The 12979-nt window shown below is 39.9% G+C and overlaps 1 protein-coding gene across 6 annotated transcripts in view; it reads right to left on the bottom strand.

Annotated features, from left to right (window-relative positions):
- The window catches only part of AFG2A (AFG2 AAA ATPase homolog A), a 161443-nt gene that overhangs the window by 67667 nt on the left and 80797 nt on the right, over positions 1 to 12979 (bottom strand). The window contains exon 13 of one of the 6 annotated variants that reach the window (XM_064416420.1): positions 2142 to 2286. The exons of 4 other annotated variants lie outside the window; for them this stretch is intronic. In XM_064416420.1, coding sequence (XP_064272490.1) covers positions 2279 to 2286 — 8 coding nt within the window. In that variant the 3' untranslated portion in view covers positions 2142 to 2278. Of the gene's footprint in view, positions 1 to 2141; positions 2287 to 12979 lie in introns of those variants that run through there. One more of the 6 variants, XM_064416418.1, reaches the window with a different exon arrangement.

The following is a 12979-nucleotide window of genomic DNA, read 5'->3' as shown; positions in this document are numbered from 1 at the left end:
AGGCCTCACCCATTAGACATCACCACCTCCTGCACATGTTCCCCACTCCCAAAGACTCCCAGGCCAATCCCAATTGCTCTGGGGATCAACAGCCATGCCTGTGCCAAGGAACACGTACTCTTTGCAGAGGGAATTGGGTTCCTGGAGCTGCTGAGAGCTCTTCCCATTAAACCAGCCACAGGCATGTACCCAGCATGGGTGGGCAGTTCTAGCACAGCTGATCAGCAGTGGGGAAAAAAAATGGACAACCTCATTCTTTAGGGACAGGGAAGCTCTCTATGCTGGCACAGCCATGTTTTGGTTGAGGAATGGAGGAGAGTTTTCTGCCTTCAATATTTATTTTTTTTCTCCCACAGGCAGGCTCCCGTGAACAATGCGACGACAACTTGAGGCATGTAATTCTTTCCTATTCTGATTTTTTGGCAGCTCTGTGTGCACAGAAATGCCTGGTGAGAGACCACAGTCTGGAGACTGCAGTGGGAATAGCGGAAACCCAGAAAGCTCCAAAACTTAATGCTGATACCACTAATGAGTAAATTTATTGGACCTGAGGCAGTTTCATTTAATTCATAAATAGCCTAGAAAGCTTTTAAAAACCATGGATTGGAAACCATTTCTGGCTGTCAGTACTAGGAAAAACTATGCACAGGAACATACCCTGCAACCTGACAAAGATTACCTAAACAAAAACAAGGCCTGGGACTAAAGCACAAAATAAAAAATATTCCAGTTGTGGGAAGGCAGGAGGAACATTTTGTTTCAGGCCTTTATAATGCCTCAATTCCTTACATTTCCTACTGCATGAAGCCTCCTGCTCTAAAGAACTTTTCACACTCCCAGTGCTTCTTCCCTTTATGCTTGGTGGCTTCACCATTTCTTTTGCTTCTTGAAACAGCTTTTAAAAACCACTCTGTTTTTCAGTGCCACCCAAGGACAGCTACACCTGGTGTGGAAGAACTACTTTAGTGAGGGGTGGTAACCACACAGTCACTATATAATAGTAGAATTGCATAATTATACAGATAACCTCTTCTTTAAAACAGAGTGCCCACATTTTAAGAATCAGCAGGAAGGGGTGAAGAATAGAACTGGTGGAGAAAAATAATTAGCCTTCTTTTCTTTTTTACTCTTTCCAGTCAGTAACTATTTTTGCAGGACTCATTTCTGTTAAGTGTTAATGGGTAATACATGTTCCTCTCCTGCAGACTCCACTGCACTCTGTAACCTGAGAGCTATCACACACTCATTCTCTTGGACACATTTTCCACATTATTTGAGTATATCCTTCCCTTAAAACTATTTTGGCATGACATTAAGGGAGTTGTGGCTCAGGTGGTAAATCCAGGACCATCATGAAAGGCAAGGTGGTGAATTAAGCTATATTCAAATTAAACGGGAAACCACGGGTTGTTAAGATTTTATAAAAATACCCCTAAGAACAAAAGGCATTTAAAATTTTTGTTGACTGCCTAATAGAAGGAGTTATATTCATGTTCCAAAGCATTCCTATTACAATAGAAGCAGCCCTCACGTATTTTCCTATCTGAGACACAGTTCAAGCTGGTGCAGCTCTAAAGCCCAAACCACCTCAATCCAGTCCACTAAAAAAGAAGCATTCCAGGTATTGACCCAAAATTAAGTTCACTATCTGGATCCTTTCATGGCTTTCCCCCAGTAACTTCACTTTTGCAGGATTCAAATCTGCTGCATACAAAATGCACAGAGCATCACTTCAACGCTTCCAGCACAGCACAGGTCATCACAGCCTGAACCACAAGTGAGGGAAAACAGAGGGGCAGTTTCATGGCCTCCACAAACCAAGATTATCAACCAAAAAAAAAAAAGTTTGTTGTGTGAAAATGCAAATATGGAAAAACAGGTGAAGGTCTTTTTCTAACACTTTTAATTTTTGCAGCAAAAATCTCTGCTGAATAACTTTATACATGAAAACTCCCATCTCAGAGGTTTTACAGAAAAACCATCAGAATTTATTACAACAGTAATTCATTCCAGTATTTTCATGCAAATCAGCTTGGTTCACTTCAGAGCCCAGTTATCTTCTCAGCTGCTCTCCCCACTTCTTTTCTATCCCTAATTTTAAAACAGATTAATATTAATACATATTAATTAATTAATGCAGACTAACACACAGGATGGGCCAGATGCAGGAAGAAACTTCCCTAAGCCAAAATGATTTGGAGGACAGACCCTTGAGTTGGATTGCTGCAGTGATGGAGATCAGACATACACCTTTGGGGGAAACATCTAATTTCACATTTTAAACACCTGCAAGAAAAAAAAATCTCACTGTGATCAGAGGAATCAGGGGACTGGGATTTATGAGTAAGACTGTCAAGATTGTAAGAAACAGAATACTGTGTTTCCAAGTCCCTTACCAAATATGTATTATGAGTTCAGTTCATTTTACATAGATTCAAGCGAGCAACAAAAAAGTAAAAAAAGAGAGAAATTTTTAAAAAAAAGTTCTTTCAGTCTACAGAAACATCAGGGATTAAATGTCAATAGCAAATCTCTCAGTGCTTCCTGCCACCACGCCAAATAAAGCCTGCTTCCAAGCCAAACATCTGCTTTGTCTGTCCCAAACAGGAACTCATGAGAAGGAAATGTAGCACCCTGCACGCTGTGGTCAAGAGACAACATTTGAAAAATTCTACTCTATTCAAAGATTTACCTGTAAAATCTCTAAAATAGTAAAGTATTAAAAAAAAAAAATCTGCTATTTGCACTGTTCCTCAAGGGCTTCATGACCAAGGCATCATTCATCATTCACACAAATATGGCACTGGCAAGAATATTCACCGTGCTAATGCCTTTTACAGAAGTTCCAGTCCCACATACATTAATTCTGAAGGAATAAACCAGACTGACATTTATTATGTGCACATGTATAGAGCACCCTCTCTCTCATTTACTCCCCAAAATAGGAGATTATACAAAAATCAGGTGTTTCAATGATATTAACACTACTTTGGGAGTACAGTTTTCTCTGTGTCCAATGCTAGCAAACCTCCACAAAAGCTAGAGGTTTTACAGAGTGGTCATATTTTCCTGGTCTTGGCTCTAGCTAACAAATAATATTATTGTAAACTGGAGTACCTACTGAAAATTGAGGTGGAAAATTAAAATATACAAACATTTTTCTAGGGCAGGATTTCCAGCTGACAACATCTGAGCCTTGGGATGTCTCAGGTAGTGGAGGCCCCTTGGGAACTGCATTCAAAACTCCCTGCTGAGGCTGACGACACATTTTTCTGATACAGGATAAGGCACCAATCTCTATTTTTACAATTCCAGGTAACAAACTGCACTCCTACCTTTCAGAAAGAAAATCCTAGTTGGATTGGATGGCAAAACAGGTGCAGGCAAATTTCAAAATCTGGTGTGTATTTTGAGCAGTGAGAGACAATAGAAATTGTTCCTCCACATTTCACAGGGCTAAAAACATTTCAGAACTATTTCCATCAGACAATTACATATTTCTTCAATTTTCTGTTTAGTTCAGTTGAACTGCACCAGCTGAAAATCTTGGTGAAACATTCCCCAGCAGGCATGCAACAATTTGTGTCTGCAGTTAATTAATCCTCACCCCAGCCCTGTGAGAAACTCAGGTCAGCTCTCTCCTTTCACAGGCAGCCTAAACTACAGAGCCAGGAAGGGGTAAAACCCAGATTAGCACTTCTTGTTCCTTAATCCTGTGATGGGTCTTACAGATCACAGTGCACTTAAGAGCCTCAGAGAGGAAGGACACAGGAACTCTACCACTACTCAGAAGAGAATTAACATTCAGAACAGTTATTTGGCTAGGAACTTTAAACAGAATTCCAAATGGCGCTGAAAACACTGCCATGGCATGGACATTAATACAAGGGAGGGAAACAACACAAAATTGAGATAATCCACACATGCACACAACCACACACACAAACTCCTCGACAATAAATAAATCCAGAGTATTACCAGCAAGGGAACAAAAAAGTTCAGTACATTTGGCATCTGATATGACTGTGAGATCTCTTTTAAAAGCAGTGAATTATCAACCATGGAAGCAAGGGACTAGAAGTTCAAATCACATTATCAAATATGGCTATATCTGTAATTCAGTTTCTTTCAGTTTGGATAAATAAATAAATCAGCAATGAAAAAAGAAACTCTGAATTTTTAAAAGAGAGAAACTCAGGTTTTGGTTGGTTTTTTTTTTTTTTGTCTCCCAGAAAATAGTACTGGCATTGTTATCCAGATCCTAGAGAAGTAAACAGCAAAATAGACTCTAATAGGGAAAGGGTTTCCAATAAACAATAATATTTACTTAGTGTGCATTACTTAGAGTATTTTGTTAGGACTTGCTGGAGTTTTCAGGTTTTTTATCTTGTAAATCTCTTGTATCAGTTTCAAGCCAAAGTCATGTTTCCACATGAAATCCTGATACTCTCATTTTACACTAGTGGGCATAGTGCATTTCAACAAGCTACAACTTGCTGTCACATGGAGCTCACATTGTGGGGAAATGTTACATATTTAGGTCAACATTTGAGAGAAAAACAGCCACTGAGCATCTTTTTCCAAAACAGGACAAGCAGATGGTCACCCTCCCTTAAAACATAGCCCCGTTAATCTTTTCACAGATTGAGAATTCAAGGATTACTGGGAGATAGTCCTTCTTACTAAGGAACTACTCTCTGTCAATCTGTAGGCTGTTGGTGGAATTCTTTGCTCTTTATCTAGATAATGAAGAAACAGGTAGGAAATAGAAGCTAAGATTTGTACAAGAGCTGTTAAATGATGAAACACAGAGAAAAAAAATTAAATCCTTCAAGCCGTCAGTCCTGTTTCCTCAAATTTGCTGCTGCCATGGACATCAGAACATGGGGGACTTAGTTCCAAGTCAGACCACCTGGAAGGCTGCTGAAAAGCCAGGAAAGCCTGGGAACTTTTGTATCTCAGTGAAATGAAAGCCTTTTTCCCATCCAGCCACCCTTAATTGCTCGGTGTATTTCCCGGTGATCGCAAAGGAAATGAGTTGTTGCTCAATTCACTAGAGCCCTGTTCTATAGCTGACTTAAAAAAAAAATCAACAGGGAGGGGAAAAACCATAAAAGAGTAGTTAAGCAAAATTGGTTACCAGACTTGAAGAAACTTAGATGTAATTCTCAGCTCACTCTGAGTTTCCTATACAGTTTAACCTGTGCTGCCACAGCTGCTGACTGCTTCACCTGTTTCTTAGATGTACAAACACCATCCATGACTGTATGAATGTGAGCTCCTGAGCTATTTTACTGAAGAGAACCATCTATATTTTGAAGTATCACTCACAGGCTTTCCACTAATGGCTTGTGTCCTTCCAAATCAAATTTATTTTATCACCAAGGTGTATTCCAGAATACAGCCCCACAGTTAAGACTGCAAGTATAACAAAAACCACCTGCAGTCTCTTTAAAACCTGCAGGAGAAGTGCACAACAACTACCTGGCATGTGCTGGAATTAAATCAGGGGTGTATTTTGTTTTAGAACCCCAGTAAAGTTTCCAAGGCTCAAGGGAACAGAAGACCTCAAGAAAAATCAAGCAGTTAAAATAGCTTACTTTCTGATGTAAGACCAATTTTTACCAACTTACCTTGCCACCAATCAGTTCCCATCCTTTATAGGACCTTTTTTATCACAGCTCATTTCTAAACTGGTCTTTGGAATATTTCCCAAGAGTAGTCCCTTGTAATTAAACTAGGAAAAAAAAAAAAAAAAGAAAAAAAAAAAAAAAAAACCAAAAAACCCACAAACTTTGACCAAATTGGAAATTAATGAGACACCATTTATCACTTCACTACAAGTGAGAACTAAATTTGCAAATGTGAATAATTAGGAAATGTGTACATCTAAAATGAAATTAATTTCTGTGCACTTTTTCACACAGCATATACCGAAAGGCTTCTTTTTAGATGTGCTAAACTCATAGAGAGTTCCACTACTACAAACTAAATAAAGAATTTTAATGATACCTGGCTACTCTTCTGAAGTATCTTCACATGATGGCAGGTAGGAAGAGTCTATTATTTTTAATTAATGTGATTATAAGCTAATGTATTAAATCTGTTTGTTGGAGACAAAAAACTTCAGAGGAGCAAATCTTTGAAAAGCCCTTGGCACCATTCACTTGATGATTCCACAAGTATTTGAGTAAAGTATCAACCATAAAACTGTTGAATCCAAATGTGGCCTGTTGGTGAGGGGAGTAATGAAAGGAAGAGGAAGACAATGGAAGAACATTAGGGAATGAGGAGAAGACATAGAGATACCTTAGAAAACATATCAGAGTAAAATATTCATAAAAGGGAGAAAAAAATAGAAAATGTGAATGTGTTTAGTTAAAGCTAACATGAACTTAAGCCATGTCACCAATCACATCCCATCCCTTTCAGCAGCAACAGCAAATTCTGATGTTCACTTTTGAAGGAAAAGCTTTCTCCAACTGCTATAAAAAGCCTGCAACAAATTTAATTTCGGAACACATGATCCTTTTGCAGCTGGAGCACCAAGAACACTATTCACTGACTCCATACACAAGGAAGCTGCCATGGCAGAGCATGGGTGACTGAAGTGCAATAAATAGTTAAATATTAGGGTTAGATTCCTCCCTCCCCTGGTGAGTGGACTGTTTCACTATCTCAGTTAAACACCCAGGGCTGAGGGAAAGGGCAGCTTTACATCCTGCACTGTTTAATGACAAGTAATACACATGCAACCCAGGATCCTGCAATGAAGAACAGACATCCTTGCATGGCTGTCTAGAAGTTCTGGATCTGTCTCATTGTCTAAAGGAGAAAGGAAATAGTTGGCCTTTATTTGCAACTGTTATTTTTCAGTTAACTGATGGATGAAATCAGAATTAGACACTTCAACAATACCTTTCAATTGGTTGGAAAGATTTCCAGCAGAAAACTCTGATTTCTTTTGGGCTGTCTCTGTGGTCTGAAAATGCTATCAGGAGCAAAAAAAGATATTTTCAAGCCACTATACAGCTAAGAACAGACCCGTCCTGTGTGATCCTCTAGTTATAGTAATTTCTGAAATACAAATAGAGCTAATCCAGCAAAACATTAACAGTAGTTTCCATTCATCCTCTTCTCACGCAGAGCTAGGACTACATCAGTTAGTTCAAGAATTTTTAGTACCCATAGAATATTTCACATTTACTTTAGTCATCTAATACTGTCTATGATCTAAAGATAGCACTACTGGATTCAACCCCTGAGCCAGTTTACCTATAACATAAATTAAAAGTCCCAACACAAGGGATGGGCACATGAAGTCATCCACTCTCTCCAACTCCCCTGCTCATATACAGGCTCAAGGAATTCACAGGACAACCAGGAAAAAAGTCAACAAAACTGTGACTAAGGCACGTGGAGCAGGGAAAGAGAAATGATTATCATACACTTCAACAACCTTCTAGTCTTCAGTTTGTTACAGATAAGCCCACCATGGCTGGACAAGCATCTCTCCCTTAGAACCATCAAATGTATGCTTCTACACTTGGCTACCTGCAATATTACCAAAATGGTAGTCCAAGCTTATCCCACCCATTTATCAGTACTAATTTTGTCATGCCAAAACGAGGATAGCTGTTTTCTTGGGGCAAGAAGCTTGCCTATGCCTGCACTGACAAGAATCTAGCTTAGTTTTAGGCTTTAACAAAACAGGGCAAAAACACAGTGACAACACAAAAATACACACAGAAAATGTAAATTCCATTAGTTTACAAGGACTGAAGTATGTGTCATATTTTCTTTTCCGATGGTACCAGACAGACAATAACAAGAAAAAGACATATTTGTAAAGATTTAGTTAGTATTTCAGAATAATTAAGATTAATGGAAAACTTCCAAAGTAGCTCACTAATGTATCATGCGCAGCCTATTAAGCTTGACACAGCAAGCTTTTTCTCATGGCCTCAACTGCAGTGACTATTTAATGTATCTGCTGTGTGCTGTCCCCTAGGACCACAAAATGGACTTTATAAACTGTTAGGACAAACACTGACGTGCATCTAAACTTTGTTTATCGCTGAAGCCAGGCCAAACACTGCTAATTGGAGTTCTTCTGCTAAACAATGTTTACGCGCTAATTAAGTCCACTTCCTAAACTGAAGGTTCCAAGAAAAACTAAGAAAATATTGGCGAGCCGCCACTGGGTTGCAGTCTCATCAAGAAGTTACTTCGCAGACAAACAAGGACAGGTAATGGTAAATTGGAAAGGTAAATTCAAAGGGATGAACCAACGTATGTGGCTAAACATCATAAGAAAGGACTCCACTGTCTGAGAGGGAAAGCTGTTCTATGGCTTTTTAATTCAGACGGAACCAAAACATTCAAATGTGGAGGAAAATACAATGTTGTACACAACGAGACAGAACGGCAGCGGTGAGAGTGGCTCCAAGAAAATAACATGCTGTACTTTGATTGCAAATACATCTTACTACTATTACTTATAATTTGGACTGCTAGCAAAAATTTGAAGAGGATATGTCAGCCACATGATTCAGAAAGCTGCGTCATTCAGACCTTTGAAGCCATTAAACTGAACCATTCAATAGACAACCAAAATCTGCTGGGGTTTTACAGACCAACAGCAAGTCCATTTTGCAGGGGAGGGGAGAAAAGAGACTAAAAAAGGATTAGAACTCCAATAAGAGTAAATGCTCATGTCCCTGAGGCAGCTCCTGGGCAAGGAGAGGACAGGAGGTGAATAAGAGAAGCCAGTGTGAGGGGGGCAAGTCTAGAAGAGCACAGTAAAGAGGGAGACGGAAAATGGTCTCCAGGGGAACATGCCCATTTTCTTTCCAGTACAGCTTTGGTTATGAGACAGGGGGCTCTGGAACATACAGGGTTTTGTTCATCCTGCACATGATCAAGGATATTTTTATTAGGTATAATACAGTAATTTTAAAAGAGTAAAAACATGACAATATCATGGTTTTCAGTACATTTTTTTCCCTTTAAAATATGCCAGTTTTCTCGCACAAAACCCCAGGGAATATTCTTTTCATGTACCAGTCCCAACCTCAAGAAAGATCTACAGAGCACAGGCAGCAGTGCAAGGCCGAGTACAAAAGGATCTGGATCTCTAGAATGCTGCATTATCAGTACCCCTGGTAATCAGAAATGCCTTTTGCTGTGTTTAATAAAAGGAGGAAAAACTTTTGACCTGGAATTTCAAGCTAACTTAGCAATTTTTGTCTTCTGACCCCATAGTCTCTGACCCGCGTTTCATTTGACTCCGATGCCGGAGGACTTCCTCGCACGGCTGCAGCCCAGGGCCAGACATCCAGTCTGATTTGGGCCGGATCTTTGGAAGCCTTATCTCCAGCCAGCAACTTCCCCTGCAACTACAAAGGGGACCTGGGCCATGGCTGACTCCCTGCTGTACCTCCATCGGGGACTACAAGGAGCAAAACCCATGAGCACACCTAACCTGTGCCAGACGGCTCAGGAGCGCTGCAGCTTCCTCCACCTGCGGGGTGGCCTCTTGCCCACACACCTGGGGCTAAAAGGAGCTCCCTCCTGCCAGCCGTGACTTCAGAGCCTGTGGCCATGCCTAGGAAACACACACCAGAGTCCCAAGATTGTCTTGTCTCCTTCCTACTCCCAACTTCAAAGGCTTTCCCTTTCTACTGCCAGGTACTGTGTGAATTTCTGGTAAGAGCAGCTGGCTCTGAACTGTTCCTCTCCTAAAGAGGGAGATGCAGGGAAGAGGAAAGGGAAAAGGCACATGTCCCTGCAGAGCCATGAGGGAGATGCACCCATGTAACACCACCATGCAATGAGATAAAACTCCCTTCAGGATATGAAAAAGCACTGGGTGGCAAAGGATAAGTGCAGTAGGCAGGAGAGAAATAATGTCCATTAGCCAACACCTGATGGATTCTAGGATGCATCTGGGAGCTGTGCTTGGTTTCCCTATTTGAATTTTCATGTGGCTGTTGGCCTAACTTGGTTAAGGAGGCTCACAGACACGGCTGCAAAATATCCCTCCTGCGGTGAATCTTTTTATGCCACTCTAGAAAAATAGGTGGTTTCTCCTCCTCACAGCTTGATCTTTTCTAAACCACAGGATCTTCACATGATCTTTCCTAAATCACACATTGCTACTTCTGAAGCTGCCTACTTTTTTACTTCAGTGGTTTCCCAGTTATGGAAAACTAAGGGCACGGTATTTTTTAGAGGTTATAACCATAAAAAAAAGCAATCACTCCCAACAACTCAGCACTGTCAAAAGAAAGCCAACACCTCATCAGCTATTAGAACTGAAAAGACCAGCAATTTAACTTATTTATTAACTGGTTTTTGTATCAACCCACACTTTCCCTTTAATTCAATCCTTAATCTCCGGTCTCATTAAAGGAATAAACTCCCTTTCCAACAATGGGGAAACCCAAGTAGAACCCAAGGCTACTTGGTTAATTCACAAACACATCATGCTGCTGGGAGAGGAAAACACAGTGTCTGCAGCTTTGTTTATACTCCTGCATGCCAGAGGATAGACTCAAAAGGTACATGCAATCCACAACCTGCAGAGTGTAATAAAGAATAAAGGACAGTGCTCCACACATGGAGTATGGATTACAAACAGAATCAGCTTCAGAAGACTCCTTAAAACATGAAAACCTGGAAAAAAAAATTCACACCCTCAATATAACTGAATTTGTCACCCAGCTTTTCAGAATGCTCCCATGATTGGCAATTGAGGTCTATTCTGCCAATTCTTTATAAAGCAGGGATATTGTTTGCCTGTATGTGAGTTTGGAAAAATAATTTAAATTCAAGCTGTTACTGTTAAAAATCCAGTATTCCTAAAAAACTACTAAATGTGCACAAATTAGAATGTCAACTGTGAAGCAGAGTGGGGACTACTTCAGAATAATAAATGCTCAAAGTGTGAACAGTAAATTCTCCTTTAGCATAATTTTAGGAGGGAAAAAAATAAGTCAGAAAGATTTAGCAATAAAATACAGCACCTTTTTAACACTCAGGGTATGATTTTCAGAATTCCACTGAATTCCACAGAACTACTTCTGGAAAAGCCACACTGCTCACACAGAATAACAGCAATTAAAAACCAGCAGTAAAGCTGTCAGCAGCTTCCTTCTTATTCAGGCCACTGTGATTTTTGTCCTTAAGAACACGTCTGCACTGATGAGCAAAACTAAAAAAGCAAGTTGGGAATGACTGTACATGCTAAACAACCCCAAGCCCTGGAAGTGAGGCAGCACAGATCTCATCTTAGCCCACCTGAAGCAAACACTCCCTCCTAGCAGGGTCTGTGACTGGGACAGGTGAGCAGCCTGCTGCAGATTTTGGGTGTGAAACTTCTTTGTGATACCCAAGGGGCAACGGCAGGTACAGAAAAATACTCACAATGAAGCACTCCCTCAACTCTGAACTTAGCCTCGGGCATGGCAGGGAGTGTTTTGAGTTTTTAAAAAGAAAATAAGGAGAATACAGACTGTTTTAACTCTCTCCTCTCAGGCTTGTCTACTGGGACATTGATGGCTATGCTAATCCAGTTGTATTCGAGGGTTAATTCTCCCTACCCTCTTCTGCATGTATTTTGTACACAGAGAAAAGGGGAATTTTCATCTTGGAATTCAAGTGTACCTCGTAAAGAGTTACACTGGGATAGCCACCACAAGATCAAAGAACTTCCTTGGAGGATAAAGCCTTTATCTCCACACATTTGTTCTTTTCCTGTTAACTTGAAATGAAAAGGAAAGCCAAGACCAGCAGTTCTCCTGTCTGCTACTTTGGGAACCACTGGACAGCTCAGAGACTATTCAATCTATCATGAAAATTCTCTTTCTCGTAAGATAACACAACTTTTTATGATCAAGTCATGCTGTTTCTGGGCCAAATTCACCCACAGTTTTCAGTGTAGACCTAGTAAATCTAAAACATCTGGGTGCACAAAACAAAGACTTGGAATTAGCCTTCTGAGAAATACGATGTTTGTCTCCTCATGCTTATGGATTCAAACACTTTCTATAAAATTTTGTAACAACCACAACTTATTTTACAAATTCAAATGGTTGCGGGAAAGAGTTTCTTTTTTCTCATTAAATAAAAAAAAAACCACCACAAAAAACCCCACCCAATAAAACCAACCAAAAATGTTTTTCACAAATGTATCTCTAATTTGCAGTGGGAAACAGCTACTGTTTCATTCCATTAAAAGAGATGTTTGATTCTACCATAAACTGACAAGATAGAGATTATTTCTCACCATTGCAGCTTTAATGCTATAAATGTCATATCCATCAGATTCCTGCTGCAGCATCTGTCAGGAACTAAGACATTTACTAACACAGAACAGGATTTGCTTAGCTGGGCCTTAAGCTAATAGAAGCACTGAATTGTAAACAGGCAGTGCTTTAGGACAAAACATGTCAAAAGAGCAGAATTTAAACAATGGCATGTAAGGAAAAATGAAAAACCAATCACTTGCAATTAGACTCAAAACGTGTTTAGTCCTCACTGCCCCCCACCATCAGCTACAATAAAAATGAAGCCTAAAACCAATTGTAAAAAGTCACCTTTCATAGAAGGGGAAGCCCCATTTGATGCAATGGGTACAAACTAAGGGACAAAAATGTTCCATGACCTAAAAAACAGGTTATTTTCTCAACTGCCAGTGGAATTTAAAAGGGCTTAAACATTAGTTATTTCCATAGGAAACTTGCTCATGGTTTCAAGCTGCCTGTGATTTCAAAGGAGGTGACAGACTTGTTTATGTAGCTGTGGTTGCAGGTTTACATGAAAACTCTTATGTTGGTGTTCCCTGATACCTACTAGTGCAGGCTAAATAACAATTAATAAGCTTTCATTTTCTTTGGGGTTTTTGTCTGGTTTTTTTGGGGTTTTTTTTTGTTTTTTTTTTTTTTTTAAGTACAGCAAATGCTGCACTGTCAAGCAG

The sequence above is a fragment of the Passer domesticus genome, chromosome 4 (assembly GCF_036417665.1).
Source record: "Passer domesticus isolate bPasDom1 chromosome 4, bPasDom1.hap1, whole genome shotgun sequence".
In the NCBI taxonomy this organism is placed as follows: Eukaryota; Metazoa; Chordata; class Aves; order Passeriformes; family Passeridae; genus Passer; species Passer domesticus.
Note: the sequence above shows the minus strand (reverse complement) of the source record. Positions and strands in the feature narration are given on the sequence as shown.